General features: G+C 46.4%; 1 protein-coding gene across 4 annotated transcripts in view; it reads left to right on the forward strand.

Annotated features, from left to right (window-relative positions):
• Nucleotides 1-4,577: 4,577 nt before the first annotated feature.
• The window catches only part of LOC115084728 (serine-rich adhesin for platelets-like), an 859,145-nt gene continuing 840,339 nt past the window's right edge, over nt 4,578-23,383 (forward strand). Inside the window, exon 1 of one of the 4 annotated variants that reach the window (XM_029589967.1) lies at nt 4,578-4,921. In XM_029589967.1, the coding sequence (XP_029445827.1) occupies nt 4,689-4,921 (233 nt within the window). In that variant the 5' untranslated portion in view covers nt 4,578-4,688. Of the gene's footprint in view, nt 4,922-5,313; nt 5,579-23,383 lie in introns of those variants that run through there. The other 3 variants (XM_029589968.1, XM_029589969.1, XM_029589970.1) reach the window with 3 other exon arrangements.

Raw genomic sequence — 23,383 nt, forward strand, 5'->3', positions numbered from 1 at the left:
CAATTTTTAAGAGGGGGCTGTGTCATAGCGGAGCCATGTTGGAGGCCTGCCAAGCGCAATTGCCAGGAGAACGGGTGGCGTCAAACTCCTTGATCGCTCAGTGAAGGGATCTCAATATAGGATTATAAGCATATTGGGGTAGTAACTTCATTCCAGGAAAGCAGGAGAGTGGGAAGGGAAGTAGCATATTAGCTTCAGCAGACAGCCATCAAGGGGTGTCATTAGGGTCAGGTTCAGAGGGGTGATGATGGTATGCTTGCTGAAGAATAAACTATTGATGGTAGGAGTAGAAATCAGGGAAGTTAACTTCCCCCTTGATTTTCGTTTTTCAGCTTAGATAACGCTATCGAGGGGCTTTATGATGCCATAGAAATTGCACCAAAAAATGATCTACGTGCCTATAAAAATCTTTTGAGAAGAAGATAGGTATTATAGAAAGAATATATGTAATCTTAGGAACAATTACCGTCTTAATAGTTTCCAAACGACCCTACCATGTAAGGTGAAGAAGGGACCACCGGAGTATAAGATTCCAAAGAGTTTGTAAAATATGAGATTCAGCATTACTGATAATACACTGTGGGTCTGTATAAAATGTGATACCTAAGTATTTAAGGCCATGCATGATTTTTTGTATAGCCAATTGGTTGAGATCTACTGCTGACCCCAGGTAATTTAGAGTGAGTAGCTCAGTTTCATGCTAATTAATTTTGTATCCTGAAATGGTGGAATAAGTGGCAATTAAATCTAACAGGTGCGGGAGAGAGACATCAGGATTATGGAGAAACAACAGCACATCAACTGCATAGGCCGAGAGTTTAAACATCTCTGATCCTATGTGCATACCTTCTATGTGAGAATCTTGTTGAATAGCAATGAGTAGTGGTTCCAAAGCAAGATTGAATAAGAGAGGTGATAGAGGACGCCCCTGCCGAGTGCCTCTATGTAATGAGAAAGTGGGAGAAATTAAATTGTTAAGGTATGGGTAAGCTGAAGGACAGTGGTACAATAAGCAGATCCAAGATTCTAAAGTGGAACCAAAGCCAAATTGCCGGAGTGCTAAAAAAAGAAAAGACCATTTGACATGGTTGAAAGCCTTTTCTGCATCTAATGACACTGCCACCACTGGGATTTGATGGTGGTTAGCTGCCTCCTGGACAAGGAAAAAAAAGCCTTGTGTTATTGGCAATTAAACGGCCTTTTATAAATCCATATTGATCTGGGTGAATCAGGGATGACATAACAGAGGATAGTCTGGTGGCTAGGATTTTGGTAAAAATGTTGTAGTCCGAATTTAAAAGGGAAATTGGCCTGTAATTACCAATATTAGTCTCATCCCTCCCAGGCTTTGGAAGAACCACTATGCATGCTTCTGAGAAAGCAGAAAACAAATCAGGTTGTAAAGGTGCAGCCGTGTAGTTCTGGTGTAAATGAGGAACAAGTTTTTCCTTGATTGCTAGATAAAAATCCATTGTTAACCCATCTGGGCCAGGAGCTTTTCCAGAAGAGAGTGCAGTTATAGCTTTGTGGAGTTCCAGAGGCATGATTGGTTTGTCCAATAATGCTGCTTGATCGGATGTAAGCGATGGGTGTGAAATCTTTGAAAAGAAAGATTGGATCTCCATATCCGGGGTGCAAACCTCTGACTGGTAAAGAGAATCGTAGAAGTCCTGAAATGCTTGTAGAATGTCTTCATCCTTAGTTAGAACTTGCTTGGAAGGAGAAAGTAACAACAATCCTTTTCTTTTCCTGGCGACGTTTCAGATAAGATGCCAGTAGATGACCACATTTGTTTTTGGCAGCATAGTACAAGGCTTTGGAATTAAACACATGTAATTGCACAGAGGAACTCAGCTGTTGGTTGTAGAGGAACTTGGTCTTAAGTAAAGCGTCCAATGTGGATTTGGAGGGAGAAGCAATATGTAACTTCTCGAGAGAATCTACTTCCCAATGCAGAGCATCCAATGAGGCTTTCTGTTGATTTCTCTTGTAGAATGCATTGCTGATAATATCTCCCCGAATCGTAATTTTGAAAGCCGCTCACAATGAAGCAGCTGAGCTGTCCAGTGTGAAGTACTCACTGATTTTCCTGCCTTTTGATTGAAGACATTTTGGGTCCAAGAGCAGTGAAGAGTTAAAGCGCCATTGCCGATCAATGGTGATAGAGGACTGCAAGCTGCATTTAAGCATCACTGCTGCATGATCAGATATCAAAATGGGAGCTATAGCTGTTGAGAGAATTCGGGGTAATAACCCATGCTATAGTTACATGAAGTTAGATTCCATATTAGGAGCTACCACCCAGGAAAGAGATCTAGGTGTCATAGTGGATAATGCAATGAAATCATTGGCTCAGTGTGAGACCGCACCTTGAGTACTGCGTACAATTCTGATCACCGCATCTCAAAAAAGATATTTTTGCACTGGAGAAGGTCCAGAGAAGGGGATAAAGGGGATGGAACAGCTTCCCTATGAGGGAAAGGCTAAAGCGGTTAGGGCTGCTCACCTTGGACAAGAGACGGCTGAGGGGGGGATATGATAGAGGTCTTTAAAATCATGAGAGGTCTAGAATGGGTAGATGTGAATTGGTTATTCCTTCTTTTATCGAAAAGAGTAACTGTTGCATCCGTTGGTCTCAGACGGCTTCGACCCTTGTGCCTCACCTTTTTCTCTGCTCTCCCCGCTAGCCTTGGGAAGATGGCTACAGCTGCATCTGCAAGCCGCGTTCTCTGGCGTCCCCGGAACAGCTATGGCAAAGCCTCACGCCATGTTTCTCCTAAGGGCCTCCTAGGGTGCATACCACCCATGTTTTTATCCATGTCATGGCAGGAACCTCGGGGGTGTCCCCCTCGAGTGATGTCACGCCATCTGGGTCTTTAGTCTACGCTTGTTTGCTAGCTCATTGAGTTAGCAAGGATTGGACTCGTCTGATCTAAGCTACTCTGCCGCTTCTGTGCTGCTGCTGGCAGCCCCTCTGCCCTTCAGGGTATTCTCTAACCTGCGTACCCGCTCCTCGGGGCCCTTTGCTTTCTTTTAGGTGCCTTACTGGGAACAGGTACTCGCTCCTTGAAGGCCTTCTCTCCCTGCCTCGGTGCCTGTATCCATCTACTTCTCCCTGATGGAATTGTCAACCTTACAGCTACCATCTAGTGAGTAATCTAATTCTCAGTCTGTCTCATCTACAGCTCTGCTGTGCTGGGAAACCTACACCTAGATCTCCCTATACTATCTTTGTGAGATGGGTTCCCTCTGCCGAGGGTCCCTGGACTGCTACCTCTGGATCATCTCACTACTGCCACTGCTGGTGGTATACATCTGCTGTATAATAAAAGACAAAACGCTGTGTTTGTGTGTCCTGAGTCTAGCCCAGTACTGGGGTTCCTCCCCATGGGTGTGGTCATCTTCCACAGTACCCAAGAATCCACTCAAACACCTGAAAACCATAATAGTAAATAGGGGGCACTCCATGAAGTTAGCTAGTAGCACATTTAAAACTAATCGGAGAAAATTCTTTTTCACTCCATGCACAATTAAGCTCTGGAATTTGTTGCTACAGGATGTGGTTAGTTAGTATAGCTGGGTTTAAAAAAGGTTTTGATAAGTTCTTGGAGAAGTCCATTAACTGCTATTAATCAAGTTGACTTAGGGAATAGGCTCTGCTATTACTGGCATCAGTAGCATGGGCTCTACTTAGTATTTGGTACTTGCCAGGTCGTTGTAGCCTGGCTTGGTCACTGTTGGAAATAGGATGCTGGGCTTGATGGACCCTTGGTCTGACCCAGTATGGCAATTTCTTATGTTCTTAAGCCTTGAGTAAGGTGACTAAACTGGGATCTTTCTTTTGCAAGCCCGCAGCGTCAGCCCCATCCACACCTCTAATGTCTTCAGGGTCTGAGTCAATAGACTTGGCAACTCATCTCTGAAAAAACCAGAGCAGAGTCCGATGCAACTACAAAGCAGGTGGAATTTCTCCCTCCTCCAAAGGGGAGAAACCCATGTCCTCATCATGGTCATCCGACATATCAGGATCCACATTCTTCTGATCAGGGACAAAACTATCTGTGATGCTTGCCTGCAGTGGCTGACAAGTGGGAGCCCTAAGCACACAAACCCTTTTTAGTAGGTTGCTTCACCCCTGCTGCGCATCCCTGCAGAAAAGTCTTCAGGTTCTGGAATAATTCCACCCAGGAAAAGGAGAATGGATTCAAACCGGGGCCAGTAGGCCCAAGCCTGACACTCTCTGACACTTCTGTTGGAGATATCTCTGTCATTGGGAACAAGTGAGGAGAAGACACATCGGTCGTGACGCCTTCTGCCCCACTCCCTTCCAGAAAGGATGGCCCAACATTGGCAAAATCCATAGTAGTCAATTCACCTTGAGTGTCCAAGCAGCGCTGACAGAGACATAAAGTGAAGGCTGGATTGCCCTTATATGGCGAGCCTCACAGATAGCTATGCAGTTAGACTGCTTTGTCCCCGGCATAATAGTCTTCCTGCATTGGTCGGTAGGCGACTTCTTGCACGCCCAGCAACAGTGGCTGGGAGAATACGCGAAAAGACGCACCCGAAAGTAGACTGTGATCATACACGCATAAGAACGCCATGCGGAACTATACGCCGAAAACTAAGCCATGGATGTATGCACAGAAAAATACCCCCACACGCAAATATGTGCACAAATATAGGATATGGCTATATGCGAAATATACGTGCACATTAGTACACCGCCGCGTAGTGAGAAGGCAGGCACATGCCTGCGTGCAGGAGAAACGCAGGTCACGACCTTCCACGCACCTACCAGAACTAAGCCAGAGGAGCGAGGCCTAAACAAAGGCTGCTCAACCTGCCGAACCCGAGCCACCTCCGCACTACACTATCTCCCCAGAGAAGTGAGAGGGAAAGGGGAAAGAGACGTGGAGAGGTGGGTTTTTTTTGTAAAAAAAAAAAAAAAGTATTGGAATCATGCCACTGGAAGTGGGGGAAACAAAGACAGTATCTGGATTCAAGAAATATGAGACAAGCACAAGGGATTTAATCAGGATTGTAGAACTAAACAGTTGGTATGGATAAGTAAACTAGACAGTCCGCACGGTCTTTTTTCTGCCGTCATGATTTACATTTGATAGCTTGTGTTTCCCTTTCTTATTCACTTGATCTTGTGACTCGCCCAGTTATAATAATGCAGTTGCCAATAGAAAACGCTATTCTGTTTACCACACACCTTTATTTGTATAGAGAACCTTCCGGACATCGTTGTGTCGCAGCTTCCTACCGGAAGTCTAATATCACGTTTTTTTTGGGTACACCGTGAGCGCTTGCGCGAAGTATTGGTGCCATGGTCTGCCTGGGTAGAGGCAATGTGCACGCGCGCGCGCTGATTTTACGGAACCGACGTTTGTTATACAGATCTTTACAGAAGCGCATGCCCGCCGCTTGGCGGTTGGAAGTAAGTGCGTGAGCCGTGGAAATAGCTGATGGTGTTTTGGTGTTGCCGGCCTTCTGGTCTGCGCGTCCTTTGTCTCTTGCTGATCGAGAGGGTCTGCGGGTGTTTCCGTCTATACCAAGAGAGACGCAGCAGGTAACTGTGCTTATGTGTGGGTGGGGTGAGTGTATTAGACGTATAGATCTATAAAACGCCCGGGTAGGGGAGGGACGTTCAGCTGATGGAACGCCTCGAATTCCGCTGCTGGGGAGCCAACAAAGTCTGATGTGTACAAAATGCGGCTTTTGTAATGAGATTAGACTGTGGAGGTCGTTGCATCTTACTGTATAAGGCTGCTATTTTTTTTATAGCAATATCCTTCATCTCTGGGTAGAGGAGATTGCGGTGATGGTGGTATCCGCATGATTTGCTTATAGAGCAGCAAAATCGTCCGTTGGACACATGATGGGATTGGTCAGAAGACGTTAGTTGCTTGAAGCCAGTTATACAGAAATAAAATAAGAGCGAAATTTTTTTAGTACATCTATTTCTAAGTGTCATGTTAATAGAGCCCTTTTAGGCTTTAATAGGGTGTGTTTTTTTTGGTATGGTAAACCCTGCAGCAGAGCTATACGTGGATCACGTGATATTGTCTCCTGCCTGCTTGGAGGGTATTTATAAAGCTTATCTAGGAAGGCTTTCCTGGAATATGGTTGTTTCCAGCATGCTGCTTCATAGGGAGTAGTCAACACAGTTTTAGCAAAGAAAGCTTTTACCTTTCCAGTATTTAAGATTTTTGTTAATGGTGTGAATATGCAGATAAGGTGAGCATTGGATTTTCAGAAGGCAGTTGTCAAAGGTCCCCATGAAACACTCCTTGGAAAATTGAAAAGTTATGTGATAGGAGGCAGGAAACAGAAAGTAGGTCCAAATGTTGAATTTTCCAAATGAAAGGTCATTTAATGGAGTACCACAGGAAACTGTACTAAGACCTGTGCTGTATAATGTATTCCTAAATGATCTGGAAAAGGGAATGATGAGTGAGGTGATCAGATTTGTAGTTAACACAAAATTATTTAGAGTTGTTAAAACAGTAGAAGGGCCTTGTGAGACTAGGATGGGGACTGCTTTGGTCTTTGTCATTGTTTAGCATGTTAGGAGATTGGTATATGAATGGCAAATGAAATTATGAACTACATTTTGCCATGCTGGGTTGTACCAAAGGTCAATGAAGCCCAGCATCCTGTTTCCATCACTGGCTAATCCAGGTCACAAGTACATGGTAGGATTCCAAAGTTCAGTAGATGCCATGGTGCTTATCCCAGAGATGAGGAGTCAAGTTGTCTCTACCCCTTCTAATAACCAGGGTGCTCACCTTGCCTAGATTAGTAATGGAAGGACTTTGCCTGCTGAACTGGTATCCTCCATGGTACTGCTCACTGCCCAAAGACTGTCCATTCTAATGCAGGAGCCTGTCTTGGAAGATGTCCCACCACCTATGCCAGGCCAGAGGACACACCAGTCACTTGACCAAATTGTAGATTTGATGAAGAGTTTCTTTACCTCTCTGACCACGGAGACAGAAGGAACATTCCAGCTTCTCCTTTCCACTTACCGCTACGGCGATACCACAGACCAGAGTACTAATTTCGGTTATAGGGCTGAACTCATCATCAGAACCCTTGATTAGGGTTTCTTCATCATCCATTGCAGTGGATTCCAGTAGGTCAGAGGCTGCTCCTCCTCAGTGTTAACCAGAAGCTCCTCCTGATTAACCTTCTTCATCATTGGAGTCCTGGATAAGTGAGCAAGTATCCTTGGCCTCATGAGGACTCTACTGGCATACCCTCTGACCCACTTCTGGATTCTTCAGACCACCCCTCGCCTCCAGAGGATCTAGTCTCTTCTAAATTTGTATAAAAGATGGGTACAGCACTGGGTTTCCATATCTGTAAAGACAAAGATTCTTGTTTTGAGCTCCTTAGACTTCTTCAGGTACTGGATACTCCTGCCTAACTAGCAGCCATTCCAGTTCAAAACATCATCTACATTCTACAGATGAGAATGTGGGAAACTTTTTGGCCACTCCTACGGCTAGAAAGCTGGACCTCAAATACAGAGTCCAGCAATCACTGGACTTTGGTGTTCAATTGCCTATAATGGTTGTCTGCTGTGAAAAAGGCAAAGTCGAGAAACTTCTAAATAACTTTGGCAAGATAGTTTTTCAAAGTGCATTGGTTTCTGCTTGCATATCTATCCACCAATTCTCCATAGTACAGTATATTTACGATTCCTCTATGAGGAAAAGCAGAAAAGGTTGAAGAAGAGATGGCTGAGGGGAGAGATAAAGGTCTATAAAAGAATGAATGGAATAGAACTAGTAAACACAAATCAGTTGCTTTCCTTTCAAAAAGTGCAAAGACTAGGGTACATTAAATTAAGTTACTAGGTGATAAGTTTAAGAAATTGTAGAAAATATTTTTTACTCCACTCATAATTAAACTCAAGAATTGGTTGCTGAAAGATGTAGTGAAAACTTAAGTGTAGTTGGGTTTAAAAAAGATTTCGACAAGTTGCTGGAAGAAAAGGCCATAAATCATTATTATGATGGTCTTGGGGAAATCCACTGCTTATTGTATTACACAAAATGTAATCTGTCGACCTTTTGGGATCCTGCGAGGTACTTGTGACCTAGATTGACCCCTATTGGAAACAGGATACTGGGCTTAATGGGCCCTTGGTCTGACTCAGTATGGCAACTTATGTTCTTATATATGTAGTCTTTTGAGGAGAGCCATTGTCAAATCATTCTGCTTAGAGTTGAGAGTTGTCAGACATGCTGTATCAAAGTTCACCAAGTTGCCATTTTTTACATCATCAAACAGAGGCATGGCCTCTCTGCCAGGAAGCCCTTAGAATTTAAAATTGGGCAGAAATAAATCAAGCAGTTCTACAGGCCACCTATCTACCAGGTATCTCCAACACTCTAGCAGATTGACTCAAATTTTTCAACCACATGGGTAGTCTTTACAGAAGTTAGTGGCTGACAGACTCTTCAGCTAATGGGGTCTACTCTCAGTGGACGTCTTCACATTTCATCAGAATACAAAACTAAATTAGTTTTGCTCAGTTTTGCTAAGCAATCACAGACTGGCTCAGTACACTTTCCTCCTCTAGTGGGGACAAAGACTCATGTATGCTTTTCCATAGTTACTGCTTATAGCCAGAATAATGCAAAAGGTTCTTCAGCACCACATGTGGCTGATCTTCGTTGCCCCAGCTTGACCGAGACAGATCTGGTATGCATATTACGTACAACTTTACATCAGTCCTCCCAGACCCTGCGTTGTTAACTCAGAAAGACGGGACATTGTATTGTCCCAAACTTTCAAACCTCAGCCTCACAACTTGCATGTTGAGTTCTCCTTTATTGTGGATCTCCACTTACCTACAGAGATTAGTCCTGGGGGAATTCTGCGCACAAAACTTAAAATTCTACATACTTTATATTGGTCAGAATAGCACAATATACTTGACAGTCTTCAAGTAATTAATTTAAAATGCATAGTTTTAAATATTTTGAACAGAATTTCCCTAGAAGTTCACTGTAAGAGTCCCTTCACCCTTTCTCCCTATTCCCTTGGCCAGTCTTCTTTCACTTTGCCCTCTCAGGCCCCAGTTCCTCCACCTGCCACTATCTCTCCCCTTCCACTCTATCTCCACTCCCAGAGTTTGACCTCTCTTATTACTGACCCCCACATAGGCTACCCCATCCCTCACACACACACATGCACACACCTCCTCATACAGGCACTCTCTCTCTGTCTCACGTACACACACACACCCTCACACTTATGCAAGCTCCCTCTGTCTCTCACACACCCACACAGGCTCCCTTTCTCTCTCACAGCTACCTATGTCTCTTTCTCACACACCCCTGCACACTGACTCCCCCTCTCTCACACGCACCATACACATAGACTTCCTATCTCTTCTCTCTCTCTCACACACACATCCTTTCACGTAGGGTCTCTTTCTTACACATACACGTACCCTCGCACTGGCTTCTTCTCTCACAAACAAGCTCCCTCACATACACACAATCCCTTTTTCACACGCACCAGCTCCCAATCTCTTATACATACACGCTCCTTTACAATCTCCCTCTCTCTGGCACCCATAACCAGGCACCCTTGCACATGCTCTGTCACCCTCCCCCCAGGCTCACAGTCTTAAACACGCACAGCCTCACTTTCAGCATCTTCACTGCAACTGGGACAGGCTCTGCTTGCGGCATGCCGGGGCCTGTTCCATCTTTGCCATGAGTAGAGCGGGCTCTGCTTGTAGCACTCTAGGGCCTGCTCCACCTTCACACAAGCATGATGAGCTCAGCTTGCAGCACGCTGGGACCTGCTCCATCTTTGCCAAATTCTGCAAAGGATCGGAATTCTGCGCAAATTCTGCGGTCTACAGTAGTGTAAAATTCCCCCAGGGCTAAGAGATTGTGAACATACTAGTCTCATTTGGAAAACTTCCAGCTAGAAGAAATTATGCCCTCTAATGGAAAAGGTACTCCAAGTGGTGTCGTCAAAATGCTTTGGACCCATTTGCTAAAATACTTGCTCTACCTTTCTTACTCTGGTCGTGCCACCTCTTGTGCAAGTCTATCTCGGCTCTAAAACGACTTCCTTTTCCTTCTGCTCCATCAGCCCTGAACCTATTGGTTTCATCCTCTCGTCCAGCATTTGGCAGTAGGTTTTTTTTTTTGTTTTTTTTTCATATTAAGCTTTCTTTGTGGCATACTTTTTCAAACTTAACATTGTTCTAATAATTGACGGTTTGTATTCCTTCTTGACTAATCTCACCCTGTTAAGAGCCATGCTGATAATGCCTCCTAATTCTGTGCCGACTGTTGAATCTTTTCACCTATCTGTTTTGCCTGATTGTCATCAGATCTTTCTATTATGGATCCCATTTGCATGCTATTTCTTGATAAGCATCCTGATTCAATTCCCACTTGCCAGAGTCTAGCAAATTCCGACTGCTTGACTATTGTCCTGTCCTGCTATATGCAGAGCTGACAACTGAATCGGATATCTCTCGGCCCAAGCAAACAGAAGTCTCCAAAATGTCCTGACTGCTTATTCCACCCTGCTTGTTTATATACGTGACTGTCGTCACATAAAACTCTTACTGCCTTCCCCCTGAAGAAGATCCTGAAAATGAACAGTGCCAATCTGATGCTTCTGGATTCGAGCTTCCTAACCTGTTAGATTGGAATCCATTACAAACAGTCTAACTTTAGTTAGTCAGCCTGAGTGACTCACAGCTCCCTTGATTAACAAATGTTGTTCCCTATTCAAACCTAATCACACTACCTCAACACCTTTCCAAGGTGAGTAACTGAGCTGAAATATTCAACTTTTTTACTTTGGTATATACTGCTCCTAGCTTATTTCTAGCTTCTGGCTACTTTTTTGTTGGGTTTTTTTTTTTTTTTTGTGGTTTTTTTTGTTTTTCAATACAATGCACTGAGTTATTTATTAAATAAAACACTTAGCTCTTTAAAAGTCTGGAGGACACTTTAATAGTCAGGCAGACTTTTTAAAAAATAAACACACTACCTACTGCTACCTTATTGACTGACTATTTAAAAATGCAAACAGTCTAACTTGTTTTATTTACTGACTGACTATTAAAGGCACAAACACACAAACACACTAAATAATATTCCAAATAGTTAACTTTGCCCCAATACTTTTAAAAAAGTCAATGTCAATGTCCCAAGCAAAAACTTACTGATTCCTTTCAGCCACCAGCAAGGTGATCCTCTCCTCTCAGTGTTTCCACTGGAATGTGGGTTACTGAGCTCTTTCCTTCTAATTTATAATGTGCTTCTAAAGTAAATTAGTGCAAAATAATCCCTTAGGAGATGTACACTTCAGTTAGATTTCCTGCGTGACCTTTCAGTTAGATTTCCTGAGTGACTCACTGCTGTGCTGATTAACAAAGAATAGCACCTATTCACAAATACACAATAGTACCTATTAACAAAACACACAATCTTCACACTTAGTTAGTCAGCCTGAGTGACTCACAGCTCCCTTGATTAACAAATGTTGTTCCCTATTCAAACCTAATCACACTACCTCAACACCTTTCCAAGGTGAGTAACTGAGCTGAAATATTCAACTTTTTTACTTTGGTATATACTGCTCCTAGCTTATTTCTAGCTTCTGGCTACTTTTTTGTTGGGTTTTTTTTTTTTTTTGGTGGTTTTTTTTGTTTTTCAATACAATGCACTGAGTTATTTATTAAATAAAACACTTAGCTCTTTAAAAGTCTGGAGGACACTTTAATAGTCAGGCAGACTTTTTAAAAAATAAACACACTACCTACTGCTACCTTATTGACTGACTATTTAAAAATGCAAACAGTCTAACTTGTTTTATTTACTGACTGACTATTAAAGGCACAAACACACAAACACACTAAATAATATTCCCAAATAGTTAACTTTGCCCCAATACTTTTAAAAAAGTCAATGTCAATGTCAATGTCCCAAGCAAAAACTTACTGATTCCTTTCAGCCACCAGCAAGGAGTAAGATAATTGACAATAACAATGCAGTTTTCATTGTAAACGCGCTCCCCCCAGATCTACGACTGGAACCAAGCAATCAGGAGTTCAAAAAAAAGCTAAAAACATGGCTCTTTCGCCAAGCCTTCCCAGACACTTAATACCGCCTAGATGCCTTGATAAACTCAATCATGAGCTACCTCATTGAGCTATCTTATTCGGTATCTCTCGATCGGTCGCTGCTACTGGTCAGCCTTCCACTCAATTCATAGAAACATAGAAATGACGGCAGAAGAAGACCAAACGGCCCATCCAGTCTGCCCAGCAAGCTACGCACTTTATCCATTTTTTTCCCCGTTTTTTTCTCTCCCACCTGTTACTATTGTCTTCCAGTATCCTCCAGCCCTAATTCCCCTCCACCCCACCACCAATTTAGAGAGCTGCACCGTATCTGCATTCAAGTGAACGTCCAGCTCCATTAGGGGTAGCAACCGCTGTAACAAGCAGGCCACACCCTTACCCCATACTCTTACCCACCCCTGTTTTTATTTTTTTTATTTTTTTGAGATAGCAGCCCTCCATCCTTCTGCTCCGTGAAGGTGGAACACCAACTACTGGCCACTGGCATCCCGCTCCGTGAATGCCTCTGTGGCTACTGCCGCTCCGTGCAGTGTTTGAATGCCTCTGTGGCTACTGCCGCTCCGTGCAGTGTTTGAATGCCTCCTCTTTATTCACGCCCTCTAGACCTGATGGATCCACAGTGTTAATCCCATGCCCCCCCGAAGTCGTTCACAGTTTTAGACTTCACCACTTCCTCCGGAAGGGCATTCCAGGCCCATCTAGTCTGCCCAGCAAGCTACGCACTTTATCCATTTTTTCCCCTCTTTTTTTCTCTCCTACCTGTTACTATTGGCTTCCAGTACCCTCCAGCCCTAATTCCCCTCCACCCCACCACCAATTTAGAGAGCAGCGCCGTATCTGCATCCAAGTGAACGTCCAGCTCAATTAGGGGTAGCAACCGCTGTAACAAGCAGGCCACACCCTTACCCCATACTCTTACCCACCCCTGGTTTTATTTTTTTATTTTTTGAGATAGCAGCCCTCCATCCTTCCGCTCTGTGAAGGTGGAACACCAACTACTGGCCACTGGCATCCCGCTCCGTGAATGCCTCTGTGGCTACTGCCGCTCCGTGCAGTGTTTGAATGCCTCTGTGGCTACTGCCGCTCCGTGTAGTGTTTGAATGCCTCCTCTTTATTCACGCCCTCTAGACTTTATGGATCCACAGTTTTTATCCCACGCCCCTTTGAAGTCGTTGACAGTTTTAGACTTCACCACTTCCTCCGGAAGGGCATTCCAGGCATCCACCACCCTTTCCGTGAAGAAATACTTCCTGACATTGGTTCTTAGTCTTCCTCCCTGGAGCCTCAGCTCGTGACCTCTGGTTCTGCTGATTTTTTTCCGACGGAAAAGGTTTGTCGTCTTTGGATCATTAAAGTTTTTCAAGTATCTGAAATTCTGAATCATATCACCCCTGCTCCTCCTTTCCTCCAGGGAGTACATATTTAGATTGTTCAGTCTCTCCTCGTATGTCATCCGATGAAGACCCTCCACCTTCCTGGTCGCCCTTCTCTGTACTGCTTCCATCTTGTCCTTGTCTCTTTGTAGATATGGTCTCCAGAACTGAACACAGTACTCCAGGTGAGGCCTCACCAAGGACCTGTACAAGGGGATAATCACTTCCCTTTTCTTACTCGATATTCCTCTCTCTATGCAGCCCAGCATTCTTCTGGCTTTTGCTATCGCCTTGTCGCATTGTTTCGCAGACTTCATATCATTAGACACTATCATCTATATGTTCTCTTTCAGGTCATAGGACTATGTTGCACCACTTTTCTCATCTTCTGTCCCTGGCCCCCCCCCCTCCTAAAGGATCTCTCCCCGCCCTCTTTCGACACAATATACTTTCCCTCCTTTATAACTTAAAAACTCTTTTAGGCAGTTCCCGGGACTTATGCCTATAACAGATTTCAGCACAGAATGATCTATTCAAGCTTTTGTACTCGCACTTTATATATATATATCAGTCATTCACGTTGTCCCGACCCTTGTTCCTCTATTAAAGCTACTTTGCTCAATTGTTTTTGTTGTAACTGTACTATTATTCCAAGTTCAAATGTTCCTTGTAACTGTACTATTTTACCGAGTTCAAATGTTTCTTGTTCAATCTGTACTTTGTTATATTGTTCTATGTAAAGCCCCCCCCCCCCCCCCCCCATTTTTGGGCATTTCACTGTTTTATGTAAACCGGAGTGATTTGTATTTCATATAAGAACCTCGGTATATAAAAATAAATAATAAATAAATAAAGTCCTTCAGAGTTGCTTGTTCCAATGGCTCATAAGGAGGGCTTGCAAACAGTATAATTGTATAATAGACCTCAATGTAGGGTTAAGACATTTAAGTCTTTGTTGAGATGATATAATGCCCCCTTAATCTTTTCCCTTAATGCAAGAAATCACTGCAACCTTACCTTTAAAGAATTTAAGGCCAAGTCCTTGTTCAGACCCTATTGTAAGAATGTCACAATTTCTCCTATTTGGAATGCCATAGCGAACATTTAAACTGTCTTCAATATGTTGCTAAAATTTGCCACACCCTTACATAAGTTCTCTTTGTGGAATTCTTTTTAGAACTTAACCTTTTTTTATTAACTGGTTTATAATCTCTTTGGCTAATCTCATCCTCTCAAGAGCCATGCCATAAGTGAGAAAAGAGATGGGTTTCCTATTACTACCTGTCCCTGGTGAAGGAGATCCCCTGTGCCTTGAAAATGCAATGGTCCATTCATGAACAGTCTGTTTAGATCAGTATAACATAGTCTTCCTAGCCAGTCTGGTGCCACTTGGACCTCATATACCTCCCAAATATTCTGGGGTATATGTTGCAGGTTTTTTTGTTTTGTTTTGTTTTTTCAAATTTCCATCCATGCATCTTATACAATGTGGTGAATTATGTGCTTTTTTTTTTTTTTTTTTTTTAAATAATTCGCTTCTTTCTCTTTCTCTCATTGGAGCCCTGCAAGGAGAAAAGCAGGTGTGCCTTATATAAAGGTGCAACTTATGTGCTGACTTTTTCATAAAAATGGATTCATTATAGAGGGATGCAACTAATACAATGGAAAGTATGGTACTTCTTCCTAAGCTTCTTTAGTATACGGCTTATTAATGGCCAAGGTGAGAGAAACATATAACAATGTTTGCTTGGCCACTTTTGTATCGGCATGTCTGCTGTGTCATTGCCATAATTTTCTAATTGGCTGAAGCAACTTCTTGCCTTTGTGTTTTGGCTGGTTTGGTTGCCATGAGAACCATCAGTGGTTCAACCCCATTTTTGTATTATCTGCTTGAGTGCCCATTGATCTAGCTTCTAGATCTATTGTATTTCACTCCAGAAAATCTGTTTGCACATTCTCCTGACCTGCAGCGTGTAATGCTGAAAGTGTAGCATATTTTCCTCTGACCATGCGAATTGTAGCTCCGCTTCCTCCGATGTTCTCAGGCTCTGGGTACCTCTTTTTTTTTTTTTTTTTTTTTTAATTCTTTATTTTCAAGTTTTGAAATTTTACCAGGACAAACTTCCTATACAGAAAAATCAATGTCATAAAAGAAAAAATACACAATAAAGTAAATATTCATTCCATATGATATGACATTTAAATTATAAGAAAAACAATAGTAATTAGGGGGCAGAAAGGAGAATTACATTCAATATATATTTATATTAAACATTTTTAAACGAAAAGCTTGCCAAGTTGCTACCACTTCTTATAGTATTTCACACTGGGCCTGTGGAAGTTATAATAGGGGACCGCCTTGCTAAGAATGTTCTCAGTTGTTCAGGGTCAAGAAAAACATAATTTACATTCAGATATCTGATGCATGCCTTGCATGGGTGCTTAAGACAAACCGAGCTCCCAATTTCAAGACATCAGGTCGCAACCTGAGAAATTCCTTTCTGCGTGCCTGGGTAGGTTTAATAACATCAGGAAATATCCATATAGGATTACCATAAAAGGAAGATTTCCTAGGGTGTAGCAGATGGACTCAGGACCAATGGGTATAGTGTACTCCTGATAGCAGTTGGAGATGGATCAGATTTCAATCTGATGTCAGCCCCTAGTACATATACCCCTGCTGGAAGTGCAGCTCTTCAGTATATTCCGTCTCCATAGCAGTTAGGGACTATCTGCATGCTCTCACAGCGTCATAACCAACTCAAAGAAGAAAACCCAAATTTTGAAGAAAAACCTACCTCTGAAGACGAGCTCCGCTCTCCTGCAGTGATACCCTCGGGTCCCTCCCCCCAGTTGAGATTTCCTGAGGTGATTTTCGTAGTCCCTCGGAGGTAAGCCTCGCTCTGGCGGCCGATTCGCGGCGAGGACCTAGCCTTCGATCACGGGCGCAGCTGAGAGGCAGCGGGCGCACCCTCGAGCGCGGCGGTGAAGGTATTTGCCCTCTCCCCCCGCAGCCGGAGACCGCCCGGAATGAAACAGGGAAGCGCCGAAGAAATCTTCAGCTTTGACTCTGGACTCCGAGGTTCGAGGAGTCCCACAGGTCGCCGGCCGGGACCAGTGCCGCTGGGTTGATCCGCCCTAGCAGGGCCAGGCCCCGGTTAGTTTCAAGGGTCTACCCACGTGGAGACCCTCCGAAGTGGTCGCCATATTGCCCGCGTGGTTGCCGTCGCCATCTTGGCCCTATTAGCCGCTCCATTCGTCTCGACCCAAGCGCACAAGTCTATCTAGGCACACAAATTACATGTGCGCATAAAGTTACACGCACATAATCCTTCTGTGCATAAAGTTACATGCACAAGGGCCGTGCGCATAAGACATACGTGCGCCGCACGCCTACCGGTTGAGCGCACAACCACGACTTGGGCGCACAACTGCTTGCACAACCCACACGCACATCTTAGACGCGCCGGAGCGCACAAGGGTTTACGCAACGATAGACATGGCACCACCAGAAACGGAGATAAAAGCTCAAGGCCTCTTCCCGGCATGCCATATCAGAGCCGCACAAAGCAAGGAGGCCAACGCCCTGTGTGCTTAGTGCGAGGAGGCCCTGGGAGATCCAGCCCAGGGCCAGTCCCACCCAGGGCCGAGTAATAGCTCCTCAGTGGGTATCCCGGACCTAGCAGATCCCAGCGGGACACCCCCCACAGACGGGGACCCCCAGGGACTCAATGACCCTTAGCTTGGATCCAGCGTCTATCTCATGGGTGGAGTTCTTCAAAGGGCTACACATCTTTGTTCACATGCAAATGGAACCTCTGGCTGACCAGCCACATCTTCTGTCAGAAGACCTTTATACCCCAGGCCCCTTGAGGCCTAGACAAAGGTTTCCACCGCCCAGAAGCCCCACCTATGGGGACATGGACACCTCTGAAGAGGAAGCAGAGCCCCTAGAAGAGGGGGAACTCCCCCCGTGGCCTCACTGAACCATGAGACGCTTCTTCACCAAGGACGAGCTCCCTGACCTGGTCACTCACACCCTGAAGGAACTCGCTATCCCGGGCGCAGGTGCTTCGGGGGAGCCTAAGCCGAATGCCCTGCCAGAGGGCCTTCGCCAGAGCTCCCGCCATTTCCCTCTTTTACAAGCTGTCCAGCAACTAATTGACCTGGAATGGAGTGCTCCAGAGTCCACATTCAAAGGGGGACAAGCAATGGTGGCCATGTACCCCCTGGACCCGGCGGCCAAACACCTTCTGACGTGCCCAAGAGTGGATGCCATGGTCTGCGTGGTCTCAAAGCTATCCCATTGGAGGGAGGAGCAGCGCTCAAAGATGCTCATGATCGGCGTCTGGAATCCATCCTTAAACAGTCTTTTGACGTAGCCGCTATGTCCCTACAAATAGCGGCCTGCTGCACCGTAGTGACACGTGCCTGCCTATCTCAGACCAGGAGCAACACCCCTGGAGAGGCCATGGAACCAGCAGTATCATTCCTTGCGGACTCTGCTTCCGATCTGGTGCACACAGCGGCCAGAGGAGTGTCATGTGTGGTGGCTGCCAGGAGACAACTCTGGCTCCGAAGCTGGTCGGCCGAAGCATCTTCCAAAACTCACCTCACAAGGATGCCCTTCAAAGGATCTCTCCTGTTCGACAGCGAGCTAGAGAAACTGGCAAACAAATGGGGCGCCTACCGGAGGACAAGATTAAGAGAAACCAGCTTCCCTTCCCTCGGTCCTCCAGGGGCAGAAGTTCACAGCGCTTCAATCCATACAGAAGCAACTATCAACCGCCATGCCCTACAGGCAGGAACCAGTCCTTTCGGAACAAGCACAACAAGAGGGGAACCAGCTCGGATACAGGCCCCAGCCGTACCCCACAATGATTCAGCCGATCCGTCCAAGGGAAGAAGCTATAGGGGGCAGACTAGCCCTATTCTTCCACAGATGTGTCGAGATAACTTCGGTCAAGTGGGTCCCAGCCATCATTCGGGAGGGGTACTACCTGGATTTCCTGCGAACCCCTCCGGACAAGTTCGTGGAGTCCCTCTGCCACGACCTCTCCAAGAGGCGGGAGTGGAAGCTACACTGACCAGACTACTGGCCCTCGAGGCCATAACCCCAGTGCCTCCACAAGAAATAAATACTGGGCATTATTCCATTTATTTTATCATCCCCAAGAAAGAGGGGACATTCAGGCCCATCCTGGACCTCAAGTCGGTCAACCGCCACCTGAGGATTCCCCGCTTCTGCAAGGAAACCCTACGCTCCGTAATAAGGGCGATACAACCGGGAGAGTTTCTCACATCCCTGGATCTTTCAGAGGCCTACCTACACATCCTGATCCATCAGGAACATCAGTGTTATCTACGCTTCAAAATCCTGGACCGTCACTACCGGTTCCGGGCACTACCCTTTGGCTTAGCCATAGCTCCCCGGATGTTCACCAAGATCATAGTGGTGGTGGCGGCAACACTGAGGAAGGAAGGAGTCCTCATACATTCTTACCTAGACGATTGGCTGATCAGGGCAAAATCCCCAGAGGAAAGCCACCAAGCAACCAACAGAGTCAAAACTCTACTGGAGAGCCTAGGATGGGTGGTCAACACAAACAAGAGTTGTCTACAGCCCTCACAGTCTCTAGAATACCTAGGAATCCGATTCGACACCAAAGAAGACAAGGTCAGCCTGACCCCCACAAGGAGATCAAAACTGTGGAACCGGTTACAAATCCTGCTGAGCGAACCTCGTCCCACAGAATGGGATTACCTGCAAGTCCTCGATCTGATGGCATCCACACTGGAGGTAGTGCCATGGGCGCGAGCTCACATGAGACCCCTGCAACGCTCACTTCTATCACGATGGAATCCACTGTCTCAGAACTATGCCGTACGTCTATCACTCCTGGGCAGAGTCTGGACCCTGCTACGGTGGTGGCAGCAGGTCAGCAACCTGAGCCGGGGAAGAAGGCTGTCTTCCCCAACCTGGACCCTGCTCACCACAGATGCCAGCCTACGAGGATGGGGAGCACACTGCGAGGAGTTAACCGCCCAAGGGCAGTGGTATGCAGAGGAGTCGGGATGGAACATCAACCGCCTAGAAGCGCGGACAGTCAGACTAGCCTGTCTACGATTCGCTCACAGACTTCGAGGCAAAGCGGTCATAGTAATGTCAGACAACGCCACGACAGTGGCCTACATCAACCGGCAGGGGGGAACCAGAAGCCAACAGGTGTCTCTGGAAATAGACCCACTAATGGCGTGGGCGGAAGTAAACCTCCAGGAGATCTCTGCCGTCCACATTGCCGGGAAAGACAACATCACGGCGGACTACCTCACCAGGGAAAGTCTAGACCCAGGAGAATGGAAGCTGTCGTCCGCAGCGTTCCAAATGATAGTGAACCGGTGGGGGACACCAGACATGGGCCTTCTGGCAAACCGGTCCAACACCCAAGTACCCAGGTACTTCAGCCGCAAGCGGGAACCTCAGTCCCAGGGGATCGATGCCCTGGTACAGACCTGGCCACAGGGGACCCTATTATACGCCTTCCTGCCATGGCCCCTGTTGGGCGCAATCATTCACAAGATACAGCTACACAGGGGACTAGTGCTTCTGGTGGCCCTGGACTGGCCAAGAAGACCGTGGTAAGCAGACATGAGAAGACTACTGGCAGGGAACCTCCTGCCACTGCCTCCACACAGAGACCTGATTCAACAAGGAACAATCCTCCACGAGGATCCAGCTCAATTCTCTCTTATGGCCTGGCCATTGAGAGGGCTCGCCTGAGAAGGAGCGGATACTCGGGGGCTGTTATCGACACCCTACTCTGAGCACGCAAGTTCTCCACATCCTTAACATAGATAAGAATTTGGAGGGTATTTGAAGCCTGGTGCGAAGACCACGACATCAAGCCACGCTCAATTAAAGTTCCTGTGATCCTGGAATTCTTACAGAACGGGCTACAGAAGGGGCTGTCCCTCAATTCCATCAAGGTACAGCTGGCCGCATTGTCATGCTATGGCTACAAGAGCGAGGGCGACAGCATAGCCTCTCACATGGACGTGTCACGCTTCCTGAAAGGAGTCAAACACATACGCCCACCACTAAAGTGGCCGGTACCTCTTTGGAATCTCAACCTGGTCCTGGATATCCTAGCAGGAACCTCCTTCAGGCCCCTCCGAGGTCTGTCTCTCCGCCTGTTAACGTTAAAGACAGCATTTCTGCTGGTGGTTTGTTCAGCCCACCGCATTTCAGAACTACAAGCACTGTCCTGCCGTGAACCGTTCCTCAGGCTTACCCCGGGATCCATCCAGCTACGCACGGTCCCTTCGTTCCTTCCCAAAGTGGTGTCACACTTCCACCTTAACCAAACCATCTCGCTACAATCGCCGGATGACTTGAAAAATTCGGAAGAAGCTCGGAGTCTATGCCACCTCAACATCGGCAGACTCCTATCCAGATATCTGGAAACGTCGGAACCAGTACGAAAAACGGACCACCTGTTCGTCCTTCACAGCGGGAAGAGACAAGGGGAAGCGGCCTCGCGGGCAACCATAGCCCGCTGGATCAAGGAAGTCATCAAGGCGGCCTACGTAGAAGCAGGCAAGCCACCACCTCTACAGGTCAAGGCCCATTCTACCAGAGCCCAGCCAGTATCCTGGGCAGAAACCAGAATGCTGTCACCCGCCGAGATTTGCAAGGTGGCGACATGGTCCTCCATCCACTCCTTTTCTAGATTCTACCGCCTGGATGTTCAGGCTCGGGAGAGCACGACATTTGCAAGGGCAGTACTAAGTGGGTTACGGGCAGCCTCCCACCCGGTTCAGGAGTAGCTTTTATACATCCCATTGGTCCTGAGTCCATCTGTCTACACTAAGGAAAACAAAATTATCAGGTAAGTAATTTCTCCATTGTCTGTTCCTAAAGAACAAATGCATTACATGGTTTCTTTCAGAAAGAAAAGCAAAAGACACTAGCATAGGCTTTCTCAGATTAGCCTGTAGTTCTGATGACACTTCTAATATATTTGACACATCCAAAGGGTAATCTTGCTCTTCATTTTGTACATTTTGCTGAAGGTAAAAAGCTTTTCCCATCGATAGCAGGGCTGATTCTTCAGGCCCAGGAGGTGGAGCTTCTCAAAGCTGTTACACAGAGCTTAGCTCCCTCGCTGGAAAGCAGATTCTCCTCAGTCTGTTTTTTCCTTGCGCGGGAACGCTCGCGGAGCTTCGGATCTCTCCTCAATAATCAACAGAAGATTCACTAATCAGTTTAAAAATAGAAAAAATGGAACAGAGTGACGGACATAAGAAGAGCAGGCCTTCGGGGTTTAAACCGTGTGCCTGCGGCAAGATTATGTCGCTCACAGACGGACATGAAGCCTGTTATGTGTGTCTGGGCCCAGACCACATACAAGATTCCTGCAGGCATTGTGGTAAGATGTCGCCCAGGGCCGACAAAATAGAGAAGTTGAGGTTGGCTAGGGGCTGCTATGCCCCTCCTTTGGAGTCGCATTTGTCGCTGGGACCAGCGACGCGTCAGGCTGAAAGGACCCAGAGAGCTGCATCGATGGAGCCTTCCTCCTCGAGCTCGAGTGAGGTTAAGAGGTACAAGTACCGCTGTAGGGGGGAGCGCGCTGTTCGCCGCGAACTAAGATGACAGCTCATGCCTGAGGCTCTGCCTTGTCCGGCCACAATTTATTTAATTCTCCCCCGAAATCACCCTCGTATTCGGCGATTCATAGCGGAGACAGATTCTACATATTGTGGGGATCAAAATCGCCCGCAAAAGGAGTCGGGCCGCAGCGAGTAGACATTACAGGGAGGCAGAGAAGGTCCTGGCTGCTCGTCTCTCCATCCGCCATCTTGAGGAGCACGAGCTAAGTGGGAAATGGCCCTTCCGGGTGAAACGCAGCGCAATTAACAATTTTAAAACAAAACAACAACAAAAAATAACACCATATAAGAAATAAAAGCATTGATGGCAGCTTCAAATTAAAGCATTTCTGGAGGGGTTCTGCTTGCCGCGATCAGGGACGGCTGAGGGCGTGTGAAGCCCCAGTCTTGAGCCCCCGCTAACACAATCATTCAGCTGCGAAAAATATAACAATGCCGGCCGGGACCTGAAACGTGAGTGAACTTCATATTATTTATCGAGGGATAGTTACCCGGAGATGGGAGGGCTAGGAACGAGTGCAGTTCTGATCTCTCTGTTTCTCCTGGCCGCCATCTTGGCTGTGCAACCCGCCAGGACAACAGGAAGAAAATTTCAATCCTTCCCCTCCCAATGTAATTTTATTGCAGCAGAAGGCACTGCGAAGATCTCCGTGGTATAAAGATATTAAAACTAACAATTATAATCTTCATCGGGGTGACTTTCGGGATGACGTCAAGGGAGATGGTAATGCTGTGAACCAGCTCCGGGCCCTTCCCCCCCCGAATTGGCCGCCATCCTCCCCCAATTTAATATAGCCGCTTCAATTTTTTGGCTAGATGTTCGGCGGGGCACTGAGGGCTAATGATTCGCCGCTGTCCTGGGCGCAGAAGAGTGATCTGAGGTCGGCAAAGAGGGTTTGATCGGCGCGCCTCACCAGCAGCAATAGTGAGTCTGTTCCGGGCTGTTTCCGCTTCCATCGCTCGCCATCCGTCTTTTTTTTGTCCCTCCTTGCTCTTTTTGGTTGGGGCAGCGGAGGCCACTTGAGACTCTCGATTCGCCGCGGTTTGGGACCCAAATGAGAGCTTTGGGGCCCGATATGCGCCAGAGATCAGCGCGGCTCTCTCAGCAACATAAGCAGCAGGTGGCCATGATGGTGGCTGCGACCGTGGGAGACAATGCAGCCCCATTGGCAGAGGTTTCAGAGACAGCCCTGCTAAA

Source organism: Rhinatrema bivittatum, chromosome 2 (assembly GCF_901001135.1).
Source record: "Rhinatrema bivittatum chromosome 2, aRhiBiv1.1, whole genome shotgun sequence".
Classification (NCBI taxonomy): Eukaryota; Metazoa; Chordata; class Amphibia; order Gymnophiona; family Rhinatrematidae; genus Rhinatrema; species Rhinatrema bivittatum.